The 20912-nt window shown below is 43.4% G+C and overlaps 1 protein-coding gene across 1 annotated transcript in view; it reads right to left on the bottom strand.

Moving 5' to 3' along the window:
* Positions 1-466: 466 nt before the first annotated feature.
* Positions 467-20912, bottom strand: part of PANX1 (pannexin 1) — a 67854-nt gene continuing 47408 nt past the window's right edge. Inside the window, exons 2-5 of the mRNA XM_083170092.1 lie at positions 19730-19869; positions 16899-17113; positions 13371-14029; positions 467-11404 (exon numbers count right to left, since the gene is read on the bottom strand). Coding sequence (XP_083026218.1) covers positions 11325-11404; positions 13371-14029; positions 16899-17113; positions 19730-19869 — 1094 coding nt within the window. The 3' untranslated portion in view covers positions 467-11324. The remainder of the gene's footprint in view (positions 11405-13370; positions 14030-16898; positions 17114-19729; positions 19870-20912) is intronic.

The following is a 20912-nucleotide window of genomic DNA, read 5'->3' as shown; positions in this document are numbered from 1 at the left end:
AGTAATTTAATTAGTACCTCAGTCAATTTGATTTATCCATCTGTGGTTAGCTATGGCTATCCCGAAAACCTGGAATGTTATGAGGACAGATTTTGGAAACCCCCATAGTATACTAGTAAGCACTTTTCCTTTTTCAGTTTCTACCAGTACAAGCACACATTCATTTTAATTTAAAAAAAAATCATAGTCTGCACTAAGTTACAGAATGTTCCAAAAACAAGTATCCAATTATCAAGAGTAGATTTCAGCATTCAGCTGAGATGTGCCCAAGAATAATGACACAGAACACCTCTGTGGTGTTAATGGCGCCATTCTATTCCCTCGTTATGCAGTGGGTAAAGTGCCACTTCATGCAGTTCTCAGAGAAAGAGTTCTAAGGGGCGGAATACAAAAACACCCGCATACAGCTACGCTGAAGGGCCGTATCCTAATGTGAACCGATGTCAGTCACAGATGACAGAAGACAAAATGTTACAAGAGTTTTATTAGTTTGCGCTCTGATTGATGAAAATCGTTCCAGTTTACGTTTATACAAGATTAAGAAGATAAACAGCATAAACATATAAAATATTTACAGCCTGGAATATTTACACACAATTGGTCAGGATTATTGCAAAGAAAAAAACCACAACCACCTCTGGAGCCGCCACTGCTGTGACCGGTCAGCCATTTTGTGAGCTGAGGTAATAAATGTTAAGCATACCAATTTAATGAGAACTAGTGAAAACATTTAAATAGTTCCAAAGCATCAAATTACTAGGAAGTAGTACCATCATTTGGGCAGCCTTGATGTCACCATTTCCCAGTGCATTTATACCTCTAAATAATGGTAGTCGACAAAATGGCTGCCATAGATTTTTGCACAGTAGGTCTTGAGCACCACGAGTTCTACTTTGCACATTTATGGGCGGATAAAAAACACAGTTCTGCTTCCGATAACAATACAATGGACAGACCCTGTTCTATTTGCATATACATTTTTTTAGAGAAGGCATTGGTGACAACTATTCAAGTTCATGTTTTGTCACCGTTCCCACCGTGGCTGAAAGCAAAATGGCTACTGAAATCTCAGCAGCAGATGTTTCTCCTCAGCCAGCCAGCCAACCAAATCATGCCGCGGACACTAGAAAACTTGGATTATGTCCTTGGTTGAGTTTTGAAGCCAACAGCAGTTGTTCAACCAGTGACCGACAATAAGTGCATGTTCCAACGTAAACTAAAAGTGCTCACACACGGCATGATTTTTCAAACAATATGGCTGTTTGACCAATCGGAGCGACCATTCATTTAAAAACTTTCCAAGTGAAGGTATGATCATGATCCAATGCGGGCCCGTGCCTGTCGTTCATCGAGCCTGCTGACCCCGCGTGTACGATTTGGCTATATGGTTCTGTGTGTAGGCATGATGAAAGATGTGGCAATGATGCAGTATATGGTTTACAGTCCTTGAACGACACATCTTTACCCTCTAATTGTTGACTCAATCATTCTGTGTGTGGGCATGATCAGGAGGGTTCTGGATTTTAAGTAAAATTGGATAGACATTGGATTGTACATGATATCTACATGTTTGTGGGCAACTTTAGAATTGGATCATATTGCTGGGAGGGGGTGGGGGGGGACTGCAATTTGCTGTGTTCCCCATGCTGTCCACCTAAGGTAATGGTCATCTATCATAGCTATTCAATTGTTGCTCCAGTCAGACAACAATTTCCCGGGGCACACATTTTTTTTCTTGCAGCCTTCGGAGGCACAAAATAAATCTGTTCAAAGTCTGTATTTTGGGCACCCAAACCTGGTTCTTTCAGTCACGTAAAACCGCAAGTATACTGTACCAAACTGTATAAATTTGTCTCTCTTGTCGTCTTTTGCCACTTATTGTACTGGTTTTTTTTTTTTTGTTTCTTCTGTTTCTCAATTTGTTTTGTCCTTTTCTTTTTTTTTTTTTTTTTAATTATTGGATTGCTTAGAGTTGTTTAGAGTTGTTTGGGAGTATCCTTTTCTTTTATTCTATAGGGTAGGTTCTGCATAGGATCACTGTTATAAGCAGTACATTTTTGTCTACTTGTCTTTTGTCTCTTTCCTTCCTTCACTCTACACTACATATTTTCTTTTTTCTGTTCTTACTAAGGTATAGGTGCCCATTATTTTCCCCCAGTAACATAGTCCACAGATAATAAATACTGAAATAAAATTAAAATAAAATTTAAATAAAAATTAAAATAATTTAGCATATAGCACCCCCGTACGAAACAACAGAACCCAAACTAATTAACCATGAGTGGGGTCGGCAATCTCACTCAGTGCGTGTCTTGCCAGATGTATGCGCATTTGGATCAAAAGATCCAGAGAGAATACATCTGTGTGAGGTGCGTAGAGATGACTGCTTTGGAAGCCCAGATTTCTGATCTAAAGCAGACCATCGAAACTCTGAGGGACATTGCCAAATTAGAAGAAAGTTTCCGCCTCACGGTGGAAACTTTGGAGGATCAGGGGGTTTTAGCAGTAGATGAGGAGGTAGAGCCAGCTAGCTGGGTAACAGTCAGAAGGGGTAGTAGGGGGAGGAAGAGGCAGGCCAGTGCTGACTTAACCAATCCCAGTAGATTCCCCAGACTGGACGAAGCTACTGCGGATGTTACTTCAATACTGGTGGGGTCGGATGTGACATGTACCTCGAGCAACCAGAGGACAGGCACATCAGACATAGTGGGGGCTAGAGAACCAGGGACCACAAGACAGATGGTGGTGGTAGGGGATTCTATCATCCGTAAGACAGATAGGGCAATCTGCTACCGGGACCGTGATTGTCGTACAGTCTGTTGTCTTCCGGGTGCTCGGGTACGGCATATCGCGGACCGGGTGGACAGATTACTGGGAGGGGCTGGAATAGACCCAGCGGTCATGGTGCATGTTGGCACAAATGATCAAGTCAGCGGCAGGTGGGGTGTCCTTAAAAACGATTTCAGGGACTTAGGACGTAGATTAAAAGCAAGGACATCCAAGGTAATTTTCTCTGAAATTTTACCTGTGCCACGCGCTAGTACAGGAAGACAGAGGGAGCTTATGGAGCTAAACGCGTGGCTAAAGGGATGGTGTAGGAAAGAGGGGTTTGGGTTCCTAGAGCATTGGTCGGACTTTTCAGACGGGCGCCATCTATACAGCAGAGACGGATTGCACCTGAATGGAAAGGGGGCGGCAGTGCTGGGAGGCAGGATGGTTAGAAGGTTGGAGGAGTCTTTAAACTAGGCATAGGGGGGAGGGATGCAGATATAAACTATGGGCATATTAGACAGTACAGTGACGAAGGGGCATTTAAGAGATTGGAGGGTGGAGAAGGGGGGTTGGGGAGAAAAACTAGAATCAGTAAGAACTCAATAGAGATACGAGATCCCAACGTAGCCTCAACGGTAGCATCTAACAATAAACACAAACTCAAATGCATACTGGCTAATGCAAGAAGCTTAGCAGGAAAAATAGGGGAACTAGAGGCCGTGGCCATTAGGGATGATTATGACATTATTGGTATAACAGAAACATGGTGTAATGAGTCACACGATTGGGCGCTAAGCATGGAGGGATATACACTCTACAGGAAAGACAGGAAAAATAGAAGGGGCGGGGGGGTGTGCCTTTATGTAAAAAAGGACTTAATATCTTGTGGGCAAATTATGACCTCAGATACAGATGAAGATAACTCGGAGGCCGTGTGGGCAGAGATAACTGATAAAAATAAAAAACCCAATAATAAAATTTTATTAGGAGTATGCTACAGACCGCCAAACGTGAACGATAGGGACGAGTCTCTACTCCTAAACCAAATCAAAAAATCATCAGATCAGGGGCAGGTAATAATAATGGGGGACTTTAATTTACCAGATATTGACTGGAAAAATGAGACATGTAAATCATCTAAAAGCAGTGGGTTCCTAAGCTTGCTCAAGGATCAGTTTATCACTCAAACGGTAGATGCTCCAACCCGTAATGGGGCACTATTGGACTTAGTATTAACAAATAACATAGATTTAGTTTCAAACACCAGAGTAATTGAACACCTAGGGAACAGTGACCACAACATGGTCTCACTGGAAATCAACTTCCGAAAACCTCAATATAATACAGGACCGGGTAAAGTACTAAACTTCAGAAAAGCCAATTTCATTTTATTCCAGGAAGCTCTAAAAGAAATTAATTGGGGAGAGTTATTCGAAGGAAAGAAGGCAGAGGAAATGTGGGATACATTTAAAAATGTGCTAGAATCACTAACTACTAAATACATTCCAAAAGTCAACAAGGGTAAATTTAACAAAAAAAAGCCACCATGGTTGGACAAAAAAGTAAGGACAGCGATCAACAATAAAACAAAAGCGTTTAAGTTCTATAAAAATAACGTAAATGAGGAGACGTTCATTAAGTATAAAGAAACAAACAAAACTTGTAAAGAGGTAATCAAAGTAGCTAAAAGGGAAAATGAAGAGCGTATAGCCACAGAAAGCAAAACTAATCCCAAGAAGTTTTTCAAGTACATAAACAGCAAACGAATAATTAAAGAGAACATAGGCCCACTAACAGATATCAACGGTAAAAATTTTGCAGAAGATAATGAAAAAGCGGAAGTGTTAAATAAGTTCTTCTCATCAGTATTTACTAGGGGAGAGCAGTTAGTGGAAAGCACAGATACCTCAACTGGGACAAACAAACCGGACCTCAATATGGTTCTCTCGACCGAGGATATCATTTTGAGGCTCAGCAAAATAAAAACTAACAAATCACCAGGGCCAGATGGTATACATCCTAGGGTACTAATGGAGTTAAGGGAGGAACTAGCGACCCCTCTATATTGCATTTTTGAAAATTCACTATCAACAGGTATGGTACCAAAAGACTGGAGAATAGCAGAGGTAGTGCCAATATTTAAAAAAGGTAAAAGGGATGACCCTGCAAATTACAGGCCTGTGAGTTTAACATCAATAGTGGGTAAAATATTTGAAGGAATTTTAAGGGATGGTATCCTGGAATACTTAGACCTTCATAGTTTACTTAGTTTTAACCAACATGGGTTTGTTAAAAATCGTTCCTGCCAGACAAATTTACTGGGATTCTACGAGGATGTCAGCAAAAACCTTGATAATGGAAACGCAGTAGATGTGGTCTTCCTTGATTTTGCAAAAGCTTTTGATACAGTACCACACAAGAGGTTGATAAATAAAATGGTGGACCTGGGACTAGGTGAAAATATCTGTAGATGGGTAGGGAACTGGCTGTGTAATAGAGAACAAAGAGTGGTTGTGAACAGTGCAGTATCAACTATGATACCAGTACTAAGTGGAGTGCCACAGGGTTCGGTACTGGGGCCCATCTTGTTTAACATTTATATTAACGATATCGGGATGGGGATTCTCAGCGATGTATCCATCTTTGCTGATGACACAAAACTGAGTAGAGTTATTGAATCAACAGAAGATGTGAACATACTTCAAAATGATCTTAACAAACTAGATGAGTGGGCTAAAAAGTGGAAGATGAGGTTCAATGTGGATAAATGCAAGGTTATGCATCTTGGGAGACGTAACCAGTGTGCAATTTACAACCTAAGCGGGGAGGCATTAGGTACTTCAGCACTTGAAAAGGATCTAGGAGTCCATATAGATAATAAGCTGGGGTGCAGTGTTCAATGTCACATTGCAACAAAAAAGGCCAACAGAATTCTAGCATGTATTAAAAGGGGCATGGAAACTAGGGATTCAAAAGTAATTATGCCACTGTACAAGGCATTGGTTAGACCACACCTTGAATATGGAGTACAGTTCTGGGCCCCACACTATAAAAAGGACATCATGGAATTGGAAAAAACCCAAAGAAGAGCAACAAAGCTTATTAGGGGAATGGAGAATTTAAGCTATGAGGAGAGATTAAGCAAGCTAGGACTATTTACACTAGAGAAGAGACGTTTAAGGGGGGACATGCTCAACATGTACAAATATATCAGGGGCCAATATAAGGAACTATCAAGCACTCTTTTTACTGCAAGAAAGGAAACTAGGACACGAGGGCACGAGTTTAGACTGGAGGAAAGAAAATTTCGTTCCCTCAAAAGAAAAAATTTCTTTACGGTCAGAGCAGTCAAACTTTGGAACTCTCTTCCTGGAGAGGTGGTGTTGGCAGATACAATAAATACGTTCAAAATAAGGTTGGACAAGCATTTATTGGATAAAAATATCCAGGGGTACTAATAAGAACCATATTCTGTCTTTTACAAGGGATAAGCTATTAAAACGTAGGTTGAACTAGATGGACGCAAGTCTTTATTCAGCCTTATCTACTATGTAACTATGTAACTATGTAACTATGTAACTATGTAACGTTAAATGCTAATGGACGCATGAACAAAATAACAACATCACTGGTCTCTAGTGAACAATTAGTGTAGCCTACAAAATGGCTGCCTCCACAATGTGGAGACAATGGCTGCACTACAATAGGGGACACTGGTGACCGTGTTGTAAAATGTAGTGTATATTGAAAAGATTTTCAATCTTTTCTTTACTCCTGTAAAACAATGCATGGTATAACAATGTATAGTGCTAAAGGGCCTATGTATTAAACAAGTCCTGCCATTTTCAGAGGATGGCCTATGTACAGAATAAAGAGTACCACAGGTATCTGCTGCCGTCCATCTTTATTGATCACAAGAGAGGGACTTTGGAAAAGGACTAAAATATATAGCAATAAAAAAAAAAAACATCTTTCAACATGAGTTTGTAGGCTAAACCCATATTTTGGATCGCTGCCTTGTTTTAACAGGGACTAAAGAACTCTTCTTATGAAGTGACTAAGTTCTAGTGACATCACAGATTAGCACCATGACATCACTAGTTCCTAGTGAACAGATAAACAAATTGGCTACCTCCATTTGTCTGGAGGGGACTGGGACGTTATAAAATAACACTTGTAAACGTCAGGCGTGCCACTTCCATAAAATAATCCTTTATCAGCGCCATAAACTGACGTCCATCTTTATTAAACTGAGACAAAAACTATGAAGCTCTTTAGTTATCAGCGATTAATATCAGAGCTTATCAAAGAGCATAATGTATAATAATTACTTACCACAACATATAAATTTGTTTTTATCCCCAACATCGGGAAAATAACGAAATGTTGGGAATGGTTTATACTTCAGATAACACATTGTAAATACAGACAGCGCCATTATAAAAATCCTGATTTTGTCACACATTCGGAAAGCATTGCTGTGGTTATTACCCAGGCCTCTGTAAATCAATTGTCGCAGTGTTAGGAATCAGCGGGGCTCTGCTGGATGAAATAACCTTGGCGGCAAAGTAAGCTGCCATCAAAAGAATATCCTTTAATGCACATATAAAAGTGTTACAGTATTGATTTAGCGGAGGAACCACGCAGAGCGTTCACAATTCCATCAGGGACACATAGGACGGTGCACTAATTCCATTGGAAGAGAGGATTTCATTTTCTAAGCTGCACTAGAGAATTCGGAGATCCTGACTGGTGGATATTAGCAAGTCTTCCCTCTAAACTAGAATCTAAATATCCATCAATAAATCTATATACTGCAAACAGTGTGTACTGCGCTAGGCTCTCATACTACTACATGCACAATCAAAGGCCATTTCATTCATGGCACACACATAAATATTACATGCTTCTTTATTAAGCAACTGCAGGGACTTTTCTAGAGGTTACAGGCTGCTCAGGGGATCAGCCGCAGGACAGAAGGGGATGCGCAGGGACACGCAGAATCAGAGATGAAGGACAGAGTTCCTCCTAAACGCAGGTGAGTCACTTGTAGGCCACTAGGGGTCATTCCGTAACAGTAGCTATGGGTTAGTCTGACGCATAAGCAGCAAGTAATATTTTTCCAACAGCTTATCTGCAGCCATAACGAATTACTTTTGTAACCAAGTGCGAGCAAGGTCATTCCTAATAACAAAGAGTCAGCTTCAAAGTGTTTCGGTGGAAGTCAGTGCAGTCTTCAGCTAACAACTCATTAGTATCCAGGAATGACACACTAGGCTGCATGTTGGTTCTGCTGTACTCACTGTGCACCCAAAGGAAGGGACCTCTTTATTGATTTACTACTAAGGGCCAGATTCAGTACAGCAAAAAAGCAAGTAATTTCAAGTCCAAAACAAACCATGTTGCTATACAAGGGTAGCACACATTTGTATTGTTTCTGTGCAGGGTAAATACGCTCTGCTTTTACATGTAACGCACAGATATTAGCTTTAGTTTTACGCAGCAATTTAGATTCCAGTTTGAACACACCCCACCCAAATATCTAACTTTCTCTCCACGTTACATCTGCCCCAGCTGCAGTGCAGCTTGGTTTTGCCCATTAGCTGAACAAAGCTGAATTAGGCTTAAAGTGGGGGAATTAAAAAAAATTGTGGCCACTAATTAGAATTACCCCCCCCCCCCTCTCCTCCCAAGCACAATTGCCATGTATGTTTCCATAAGCAATGGGTTTAGCACTGAGAAGTGTTAATCCAGTGTATATCACTGCTTATCGTACATTTCAGATGTACCTCAGTAGGCTGCGAGCTGGAATGTGTCTGCAACGCTTCTAATAGCATTTGTTTTAGAGATGGAGACAAACCAGGCTGAGTAATCATCACAGTTACAGGTCGTTCATTAAATGTCTTTAATTAGAGTAATGTAGGAGTCCCGGGAGATCCTATTGCAAGAGAATTTGCACACGTGGCCTCTTTACGTATCGATATCCTGCAGCCGAGTCTCTGAAATCCATCCCAAGCCATTAATCTGTATCTATTGACTGGAACTACATAGATCAGACTGTTACTATGGGGAATACAAACTGTCCGAACCAGGGCGAGTTCCCAGCAGTCACAGCAACAATTTCCATAACAGCCCCAACGCACCAATGACAAATCTCTGTAATGAACCTGTGTCCAGCAAACACACAAGGTACGTGCCAATGTTGGGATAGGGAGAAAGTAGATCTATTACTGTCGGTCTTTGCTTTCCATTAAAAATACATAAACAAGTATTTATCCTTTAAGACTTAATGAAGAAACCCATAATCAAAGCTGCTGTACACACTCTGTATTGAAATGACCATTCCTCTAAATTGTCCCAGAACTAGCCAATCAGTGGGGTTTTTGGGTAAAATGGGCCCAGGTTGGACCGGTGTATGCGCACCTTTAGGGCGGAGACTGCTGCCCCCACAGCACATTAATAATAGTAATTAATGCCTAAACATACATACATGGCTCAACAAGAGACATGTAAGCGTCAGGGTGAGTTATCAACATTTCATTATGTTGACTTTAAGGCAATGTTGACATGTCGACATTTTACACATGCCAACACTGAGTTCCTGCTAACATTTTGGTGTCTATACTCTGATTGTCGACATGCAACACTGACACCATATATAGAAATAGATAGATGAGCACTTTTGTATGTAGTTACAATTGTGGCCATAGGACAGCAATGACTATTAGAGGTAGTGCTGATTCTAGCACCCAGCACCTTTCAAAACCCATGTAGTTTCTCTTTCCTGCCTGGGGTAGCACTCTCTGCTGTGGTGTCTCTATGACATTGTGGTCTGTATCTCGACACAGACCAGACTGTTCGAGTAGCACCAAAGCAGACAGCGACACCCCAGGCAGGAAAGAGGTACTGCGTGGGTTTTGAAAGGTGCAAGAATAAACACTAATAGAGGTGATGGCCTGAATCACAAAATAGAGCAAACATTACATTATAAACCCAAGCTGCCATGACTTGTGTACAGAAAAATCACTGGCTGACAGAGTCTCAGTAACCCAGATTATAAATTGGAGATCAGAACGTAACGAGCAGCCACCTGCAAACACGTGCCCCCATTTCATAATCCTAGCGTGAAGCCATCTCATGCAAACAGATTTCTACACCATTGTAGACGATTACAAAATACTGCTTAAGGCTACATTTAAATTCTATAACATTTGCGATTGTGAAGTCTCCTCAAGTAGTGTGTGATCGCCAATCCTCCTTCAGTTACCTACGTTGATCACAGCTCTTTAAAGGCTTAAAAGCGATGTTTGCATAATCCATATTAATGCACAGTTTCAGTGCACCGCTTCAGAGGGGCTTGTGCCTCCGTCTCCTGGGGGCTGTGGTAACCAGTGATCAGTAGACTTCCCATGCGGCAGAGTCCGTAAAGCATAGCCAATGAGTGTCCGCAATGCAGTCAAAAGTCTATTATTGCAGAAATAGTAAAGGGTTTGTAAACAAAGTCATTAAAAAAAACATATTTCAACAATAAAAAACATTTTAAAAGCATATTATTGGTTTGATGGACAGTTCTATTCAATAATAATAATAATTTAAAAAAAAACCCTGTAAGGAGTAAACAGCACTTAACATAGGAAAGCCCCTTTGTCTAATGGGTACAATTACCGGGCGGGGAACATGAATTCCCTGAGGATCCTGAGTCAATGGTAATTCAAGTGATTTTGCACCTTCAGGTGGCTTTTATTTCTTCACACACGCCCTATTGCAGCAGTAACTAAATATTTTGATCGTAATTATTATCTTCTGCACTTAATAGGCATTTGGCAGAGTCGTTTATTTCAAATGTCCTAGGGAACAGCACATAGCTACTCTCTAGGCTCAGCTGTGTTAGAGAACCCGGTGATGCTAATCTGCATCCCAGAGAAAGCGTAAAAAAGGAACTGTATTTAGTAAGAGCTGCAGGGTGGTGCGTGCAAGCCAATAAAAGTTATCTGAAGGTGAAAACACCTTTATTTACAAAATCCATTCTAGTGGCCAAAATAAAAGCCAATATTAAATATAGCTTAAGTGCATATAAAGGATGATTTAAGGGGGGGAAAGAAAAACACGTAATGTGGATTTTTTTTTTACTATTTACATTTTTTTTTTAAATCAAAAGTAACTTAAGACAAATTTAAGTAACACATTCTAAAAAAAAAAAAAAGTTATTATACAGTTTTACCACATTACAAACTGTATTGCCAGTTTTCACAATTCGATAACTTAATTATTTAATTCAAGTCAATGTTCGCAGGATAAAACAGGTCGGTCTGTTCTCCTTATTTCACGCTCATTGTGGCATGATGAAAAGTGCTCATTTGTCGTCTATAACAGATTCGGAAACACTGTCGCTAGTTCCAGGCTCAGCTCAGGCATTCAGCCCACTAAAACAAATGGTACAGTGACCAAAACCTGAGTAAAATGCTCCAGCACTCTGCACCAAGGACATTCAGGTGCCGGAACATCCAGTGAATACTACCAATGGTTCTGCCTCAGACATTAGGAGGCACTGATTAGCAGGATGAATCCAAGAGTCTCTGCCTTACGTTCTTGTCTTCTGTTGTGGTCTTTACCCCATCCCCTGTTGACAGATCTGCAGAGAAAGAATACAACAGGGAGTGAATCCGGACTGGAACCCGGTAGCTCTGTCTAAGTACCTACAATAAATAATAGGAATTTAAATAATTTTCTCAGAGCCTGAAGGGGGACACTGGAACACTGGGTATAGAGAAAGGCTAAAGCAGCACTTCCAAATTACTAATGGATTACAAACCTAATGGACGTATGCACTACCAGCGAGATGCTGAGACTTGTAGTTGCACAAAACCTAGAGAGCTACAGTTTATCTATCATCAGCAGACTGTGCAGTAGGGGCCGTGAGTCGCTGGATGTACTACCGCTGCAGATGTGAAGTGACTGACATCTGCAGCCGTAGTTGTTTGATGGTGGGTAGTGAGGGGCGACGGTCGCCGTTTCCAAAAACAGCGGCATCTCACCTCAGCTTTGGGGAGGTGCGGAGGCCAGGCTCTCGGTTGGAAGATGGAGATTTCCTGGCCCCTCAGTTGATGCTGCGGTCATTGTCATGCAGCAGGATTATGGTATTGCATGTGATCTGATGCTGCAATCTAGAATGCAGAAGGGATCATTAATGCTCGCAGGAGTCTACTATTGTCAGACACGCCTCCTGTGGCATTACATTTGTAGTGCATAGCAGCTGCCTCCAAGGAAACCGCAGCAATGCTCCCTCCAACCACATCCCACAAACCTGCAACAGAACATTCTGGCTGTACAAGAGACATTATTGTCTCTACCACGCTTCTGCACCTTCAGAGATCCACACGTTTATGAATAATAATACCATACAGTTATGTCCAGATAGATCTATCCTCATACGCTACAGGTTGCATTATAGGTAACGCGCAAGCTCTGTGCGATTCTGTGGTGCTGTGTGTCTATTTTCTGTCCCTTTATCATTAAAGAGCATCTTAATCACTAAACAGATAGAGTGAACAGGATGCACAAGCATCATCTGCTGATTAAATAAAGTTTTACAAATATGATGCAAAACAATGGCCCGTCTATAGGTTTAACATATTGTAAAAATACTGCTATGAAGAAGCAATACATGTGAAGGAGAGAAAGCATCCTCCTAAACAAGTGTGCGCCATCTACTGGCAATGCATGGTACAGCCACAGCCAGGAGAATTTTTACACTGCACATTGGATTCGACACCAAACAGTCCCATTTAGTATGTAGTATACTTTAAGCAGACTGCAGCGAGACACAAAATGGAAGGAAAGATTTATGTATCTAGAGTAAAAAAGTCAAAAGTTAGGTCCGGACGCCGTGAATAGTTATGTTCAGGACCAGATCCAATTCACTGTGGTTCTTTGTGGGAGCTTGTAGCTTCAGGATCTAATGCCTGAAGCTATTCAATTAAAAGACCATTTGTGAGTGCACGTTAACCCACAGATACCAGGTGAAGTGCCCATAGCTGGACCTCCTACTTCATCTGAAGAAGTGTATGGCAGCCAGGGGCTGGAGTCTGCCAAATGGTCTGAAAAAAGTAGGCACGTATGTTTCATGCTGGGGGTTAGTCTTAAACCTCACTCAGAATAAGTAATGTTGGCTCAGTACACAAAATGGCTTCCATCATGATAAGCAGGCGACAGCTGCATGTTAGCAGCAGGAAAGTACTTTTTTACCCGGGCCCGGGTCCCTCTCCACCCCCCATATTGCAGCGAGCCAGGCAGTGGGGGGGGGGGGGGGGGGGGGGGAGAGAGAGAGAGAGAGAGGACAGGCAGCCGCCACAACTCAAACTCTCTCCTCATCGCCGTGCACTGAGCTGGGGAGAAAGACCGCTTCAGCGGAATCCTGTCCTCTTCCTTGTTTATTTTTTTCACTGGGGGTATGACCATATCACCTCCCAGAGGCCCCGCCTTGTGGCCATGCCCCTCCCATTTTACTGGGGATAAGCCAACCTGTTCGTGCCCCTGGATGAGGCTGATGGTACATCAATTAACGACGTTGGTAAATACGAGCAGTTTTATCTATTTACCTTTAAGCTCAGTGCAATTCTTTGCTCCCAGGGGAAGTGTACCGGTTTTAAAGGCAGTTTGCTTCCCGTCCACCATATCGGTCTTCACTGTTCCCAGCGACATTAAGAGCTGCATGGTGTCGAAATCTTCCCCTGTCCCTTTAAGGTTCTCTAGTACCTTGAGGAATTTGTAGGATTTCAGCTCGCTAACGTTCTCCTCCAGAAACAGAAGGAAGAGGCTCAGATCGTCGTACCTTTTCGAGGGGCATTGGAGGACGCTGAACGTGGGGAGCAGTTCATAAACCTTCAGGACATTGGCCCTTTTCCTAAAAGGAACCAGCATGGTGTAGACCACAAAGGGCATGACCACAGAGTAGACAATCAGGTTTATATAACTGAGCAGCCGGAACACCCCCACCGCGATCAGCTTGCACTGAATCAAGGGTGGCAGCGATGTTTCATTCTTCAAGATGCCGGTGCGGATGTTGCAGGTAAACTCGTCAGTGAGCGAGAAGAAGCTGATGTAATACCCGAGGTAGATGGAAGTCAGGAACATAATCACCAGTGTCAGAGACCGGCAGATGAGGTACTTGATAATCAGATTAAAGGAGCTCTTCTTCGTCTTGAGATACTGTTCCACGAAGGGATACTTGAAGGGGCTTTCTGTAGACTCCCACGTGCTGGAAGGAGAGGAACGTGCAAGCATTAAACTCAAGGATCTGTCCATAGACAATGACTCGTTAATGGGATAATCAACTGAAAAGCCCACTAAGCTCTCTCGTCCATCTCGCAAATGGTTTTGGATTCAAACAATTTCAGCTCATCATAAAATGACATTGATACGAGGCCTGAGTGCGATTACAATGCAAATAAAGATGGGGATTACTGGAAATCAGGCTCTGACAATCTATAGACAGGTTTTACTTCATTTTACAAGTGCTTTATGCCAAGACCTCAAACTGTGCACTGAAACCCTGTAATGCCTTACTTAGCCCCCTGCTCTCCCCAACACCGCTCGCTGGATCTGCAGCTGGGGAGAAGCTACATTACAACATAGATGCCTGCCCTCCTGCAAATAAAAAGGGTCACAGCTCAAAGTGAAAGGACATTACAGAAGCCGCAATTTTGACGGCCTTTTAACTAGTTCTCTATACCGTAGTAAGCATTTTTGGTGCACAGATTTGTCCACGTACATATAGCCTCCCTTTTGCATTAAAAATAACTTCTTTTTGGGGGGACTTCTTCCATTAAATAGCATGTTATTTGCAAAAATAGAGGGAACCAGATGAAAATGCTGATTAAAGTGATATGTTGCATGCCTATATTCCAGGGGTCGTCAAACTATTTTGCTCTGGGTCCCCCTCAGACAATAAAATAATTACAGGACCCCAGCAAGTTACTGCAGAAGCTCATCACATGTGTAGTCAGCAGACAGCACATACATGGCAGCATTGTGGAGGCACAGAGTGATGGGAGGAGTCTAATATACCATAACCCATCACATCACACGTGTAGTCAGCAGACAGCACATACAGGCAGCATTGTGGAGGCACAGAGTGATGGGAGGAGCCTAATAAACCATAACCCATCACATCGCATGTGTAGTCAGCAGACAGCACGTACATGGCAGCATTGTGGAGGCACAGAGTGATGGGAGGAGTCTAATATACCATAACCCATCACATGACATGTGTAGTCAGCAGACAGCACATACATGGCAGCATTGTGGGGGCACAGAGTGATGGGAGGAGTCTAATATACCATAACCCATCACATCACATGTAGTCAGCAGACAGCACATACATGGCAGCATTGTGGGGGCACAGAGTGATGGGAGGAGTCTAATATACCATAACCCATCACATCACATGTGTAGTCAGCAGACAGCACATACATGGCAGCATTGTGGGGGCACAGAGTGATGGGAGGAGTCTAATATACCATAACCCATCACATCACACGTGTAGTCAGCAGACAGCACATACAGGCAGCATTGTGGGGGCACAGAGTGATGGGAGGAGTCTAATATACCATAACCCATCACATCACATGTGTAGTCAGCAGACAGCACATACATGGCAGCATTGTGGAGGCACAAAATGATGGGAGGAGTCTGACATACCATAACCCATCACATGACATGTGTAGTCAGCAGACAGCACATACATGGCAGCATTGTGGAGGCACAGAGTTATGGGAGGAGTCTAATATACCATAACCCATCACATCACATGTGTAGTCAGCAGACAGCACATACATGGCAGCATTGTGGAGGCACAAAATGATGGGAGGAGTCTGATATACCATAACCCATCACATCACATGTGTAGTCAGCAGACAGCACATACATGGCAGCATTGTGGAGGCACAAAATGATGGGAGGAGTCTGACATTCCATAACCCATCACATGACATGTGTAGTCAGCAGACAGCACATACATGGCAGCATTGTGGGGGCGCAGAGTGATGGGAGGAGCCTAATATACCATAACCCATCACATCACATGTGTAGTCAGCAGACAGCACATACATGGCAGCATTGTGGAGGCACAGAGTGATGGGAGGAGCCTAATATACCATAACCCATCACATCACATGTGTAGTCAGCAGACAGCACGTACATGGCAGCATTGTGGAGGCACAGAGTGATGGGAGGAGTCTAATATACCATAACCCATCACATGACATGTGTAGTCAGCAGACAGCACATACAGGCAGCATTGTGGGGGCACAGAGTGATGGGAGGAGTCTAATATACCATAACCCATCACATCACATGTGTAGTCAGCAGACAGCACATACATGGCAGCATTGTGGAGGCACAAAATGATGGGAGGAGTCTGACATACCATAACCCATCACATGACATGTGTAGTCAGCAGACAGCACATACATGGCAGCATTGTGGAGGCACAGAGTTATGGGAGGAGTCTAATATACCATAACCCATCACATCACAGGTGTAGTCAGCAGACAGCACATACATGGCAGCATTGTGGGGGCACAGAGTGATGGGAGGAGTCTGATATACCATAACCCATCACATCACACGTGTAGTCAGCAGACAGCACATACATGGCAGCATTGTGGAGGCACAGAGTGATGGGAGGAGTCTGACATACCATAACCCATCACATGACATGTGTAGTCAGCAGACAGCACATACATGGCAGCATTGTGGGGGCGCAGAGTGATGGGAGGAGTCTGACATACCATAACCCATCACATGACATGTGTAGTCAGCAGACAGCAAATACATGGCAGCATTGTGGAGGCACAGAGTGATGGGAGGAGCCTACATTGACAGACAATTCAACAGATTTTTCAGACTCCTTGAACTACTGACAGATTACCAAAGTCATCAGCCTGATGTTCAGCAAGATGGTCGCGACCCCATGCTGAGCAGGTCGGGACCCACAGTTTGAGAACCGCTGCTCTAGACTATAGCCACCTTTCCTGTACGAGGCATCTTAAAACTTTGCAGGGATGCACAGAATAAATCATACGATTGGCTGGAGCGGTCTTGCGGTACCTAGTATAGACGATTACCTCTGTATCACGTTGTCCTTAATTACCGGGGAGCTGGTACCGTCCTTCTTGCTGCTTAAGGTATTGGCAGCTTTGATGGCCCGGTTGTAGGATTTATCCAGCTCTTCCATTATAAACTTCAGGTCTGAGCAGAGATGGGGGGCAGCTGTGAACCTCCAGAACAGGGACGGCAGGTAGAGGAGTATGGCCACCAGCAGCAGAATGTATGGGAAGAACTGAAAGGAAACAAACGGAACATTTGCTGTGTACAGCTTTAGCGAGACCAAACCATGCCATAATAGCACACATAAACTAGTAAGGGAGGTTCCCCAAGTTATCATTATTACATAACGAGTGTTCGTTAAATCAGAAATGTGTTCGCTGGAGTCTCTGAAATTCCCAATTGATCCCTTAAATCTTTTACATGCTATTTTAGTGCTTTTACAAAGTAACTTTATTAATAGAGATTTCTTTCAGCGCTGGGGTCTATTATAAGCACAGACCTAGAGAATGTGATTTTACACCCTTGGCCGTGATGTGGCCATTTCTGTCACTTTCATGTATCACAGTGTATTTGACTTCACAGACCATAAGAATCTCTGCCTGCAACCGATATGCGTATGGGATTATAAAGCAGTCCGGCACCACCATCTAGTGGAGACAATTGAGTAAACATGCTCTATCCCTGGCACAAAATATCCACCCAGGAACAGACGTAATTACGCATACACACTAAAGCTGGGTACACTTTTATACAATCGTCGGGCCGTTCTTCCAATCTGGGGGCAAACGGCCGTTCGATTGTATAGGTGTGTACGCTGTCCCAATTGCTGCTGTGCGACCGATAAACGGCCAAAAACGCTCTTGGCCGTCCACGGTCGGTCGGTCGAAGGTTCTTTGCTGCTTAATATTTCATCCGACAGGACGGCTCCATATCGGAACAAAAGTGAAGTGTGTACGCATGTTCGATCGATATGCTTGACAGTTTGACAAAGCACGGTGGTATGCTGCATTATGAGAGACCCTGTAACCCTTTGCCTGCTGTTTTAACTAATGTGAGTATAATGCCTCACTGCCCAACACTTTAGAGGCATCACTTTAAGACATTAATCAATGTTGAAGTTTTAATAGAGTGTGATGGAAGCTCTTTTCAGGGCACCATAACACACTATTAAAACTTCAACATTGATTAATGTCTTAAAGTGATGCCTCTAAAGTGTTGGGCAGTGAGGCATTATACACACATTAGTTAAAACAGCAGGCAAAGGGTTACAGGGTCTCTCATATACTTCTTCTTGCGATTGTTTGGACGGGAGTACATCGGACGTCGCAAGTAAAAGGGTACATATGTGTACGCGCAGAACGGTCGTATGTTTTGGACGGCCGAACGTGTATTCGGTCGATCGAACGGTCGCAAGAAAAAGGAAATTGTACATATGTGTACCCAGCTTTACCTTCATAACTCGCAGTTCCACTGACACAGCCTTGCTAATCCCTGCCTACCCCATTACTACCCCAATAATCTCCCTTAGGCTGCAAGTGCAGATGCGTCCAAGTCTTGTACAGTTCAGCATCGCTCATTGTTGCACCTCAGGACCTTTCAGGATTAGCCTAGATAATGACAGCCAGCGTCTGAGCACTCCCTCAGACGCTGCCCAGCACTTGCCCAAACACCTGTCGGGCTGTTCCTGACCCAGCATGCAACACAGAGGTCACACTATGAAGGCCACACCCCCACCCGCTTGCTCCACTGCCCCCTGCACCACTCCCCGGCCACACCGCCCGCCAGACCGACCATGTCAGTAACTGTGCGCATTGGTCAGAATTGAAAAAATGCCCTGATTATATTGGTGCTATATAAATGGTGATAAAGCAATACATATAGGCACATTAGTATAAAGCCCAACCTACTGAGCACTATATATTTCAGAATAAAAATAACTGCATTTCACGTTGGCTTTTTGAAACAATTTAGGGCCATTTTTTTTTCTCCCAAGATAATTCCAAGTGACAATGTGGCTAATTCAGATCCCAAAGGATCTGTGTCTCAATACGCAAAGTACAGCTGTCCAGTACTCAGTGCATGTGCAGAACCCTTTGTGTCCATGATCAGGTTGTGCGACACAGGACAACGTACAGCATCACACTGCCAGTGATTGAAAGTCTGGGGCTGTTTTGGGACAGGGACGTCTTGCATTTGTAAAAATGGATATGTTGTTGAACTGAGATTTCCTGGCCCCTTACGTGGATCTGCGACTGGTGACTTGCATGGCGCAATCTGGCCGATGCTGCAGCCTAGGACGCTGCAGCAGGAGACATCTGCTTGGAATAGACACCTCCCGCTGCATCACCATAGGAACTCCAACCACATCTGAATTAGCCACAACATGCTCCCATTAAAAAAAAAAAAAGTTCATTTTAGGAGTCAGATCTGGGACAGAAATACAGTGCAGGCACTATTTGAACCTGTTTTGGTGCTCACAAGTTCAGATGTATCCATTTTCCATGCTCCAGTGTGCTGTCTATGCACTTCATTACCCTACCCTACACTGAGGAGACTCAAACAGAACGTATGAGTGTGTGTGGGGTAAATGAGCCCTTGTCCGTTACAGATTAACAATATCCACAGTGTAAAACAACAATGACCGTGGCCAGCACTGTGTCCGATGACGGGGGGTTGATGAGGGATTGTCAGCCTGACCGGTGTGCCGCAGCCCATATAAAAACAAAAATGTATTCAAATGAATCGGTATCTTCTTTCTCTGATTGCTTATGGTCCTTGTATAGAGAGCTGGTGAGGTGGCACTGCCACACAGAGCCTGGGTCAGTCACAAGCAGGTTTTGGTCCTTACCTTGTGCAGCCAGAGGGGGATATTCCCTGAGTCACTGTGTGATAGGTGGTTCTGCTGGACGGCTGCCCAACAGAAGGAGTCGACGTAGGCGGCCTGTCTCCATGAGAAGCTGGTGGGCGCGAAGCAGCTGATCTGGGCACCTGTGACCAATGCAGACACACAAAATCTATTAGCTTAGATACAATGCTGCATAGCCATCGCAAGTCATGTCTGTATATGTGGTGTCATTAAATAAGGGGTCAGCTAGCAGGCTCTGAAGCGTTGCACATGATATGAGGACTGAGTAGAACCTGGCAGAGAATCACAGGGTGAAGTAGGACTTTACTGCAAAGCTGCGATAGTGTATAATAATGACACAGAAGCGCCCTCTTGTGGCCAGTGTTAGTAGACACCTGATTATTCAGTGGATAGCACTCAACTCTTGGGGCTCTATCTACTTAAAGGTCAATTTTCATCGATTTCAAACAGTTGAAAATCTCCATTGATGTTGTGTTTCAGGCGCTAATGCACACAATTCCTAACAGATGCCTTTTTTTATTATTATTCTTTTTAAAATGGTATTTTAGCCCTAGAAGTACAACTTTCATTTAAATCATTTTTCATTGAGCTGAAATAAATGAAAATAGACTTTGAATTAAATATAATCTCTGCACGTATAAAACACCGGACTGAGAGGTTGCCCGCAGCCATCACTTACTGCACGCGGCCTGGTGCTTCTAGCTACAGAGGAGGGATGTTTGGGGAACACCCAGTGACCAGCACAAGAGGTCAACTCTGCACCTAGACTTATCTTCTTCTACCGCCGCGCCACTTCTTCCAAGTCCATTCAAGAGAATCTACACTGGCTCCCATTCCCCTACAGAATTCTCTCCACACTCCTCACCCTCACACCCCCCTGCTGCCTACATCTCCAACCTCATTTCCCAACATGCTCCCTCCCACCCTCTCTGGTCAGCCAATGACCATCACCTCTCCTCTGCTGCACCCCTGCCCGTGTCCAGGATTTTGCCTGCACTGGAATGAGCTCCCTTGCTTTATTAGACTCTCCCTGACCTTGCAATGCTTCAAATGTTCACTGAAAACCCACCTGTCCATCAAAGCGTATCCTCCTGTATAATCTAGTACTGAGGCCGCTCTTCCTACCGGCCACCTCATATTCTGGCCATCCCTGCCATGCTCACTT

Source organism: Crinia signifera, chromosome 2 (genome assembly GCF_055691185.1).
Source record: "Crinia signifera chromosome 2, ASM5569118v1, whole genome shotgun sequence".
Taxonomy (NCBI): domain Eukaryota; kingdom Metazoa; phylum Chordata; class Amphibia; order Anura; family Myobatrachidae; genus Crinia; species Crinia signifera.
This window is presented reverse-complemented; position numbering and strand designations above follow the sequence as displayed.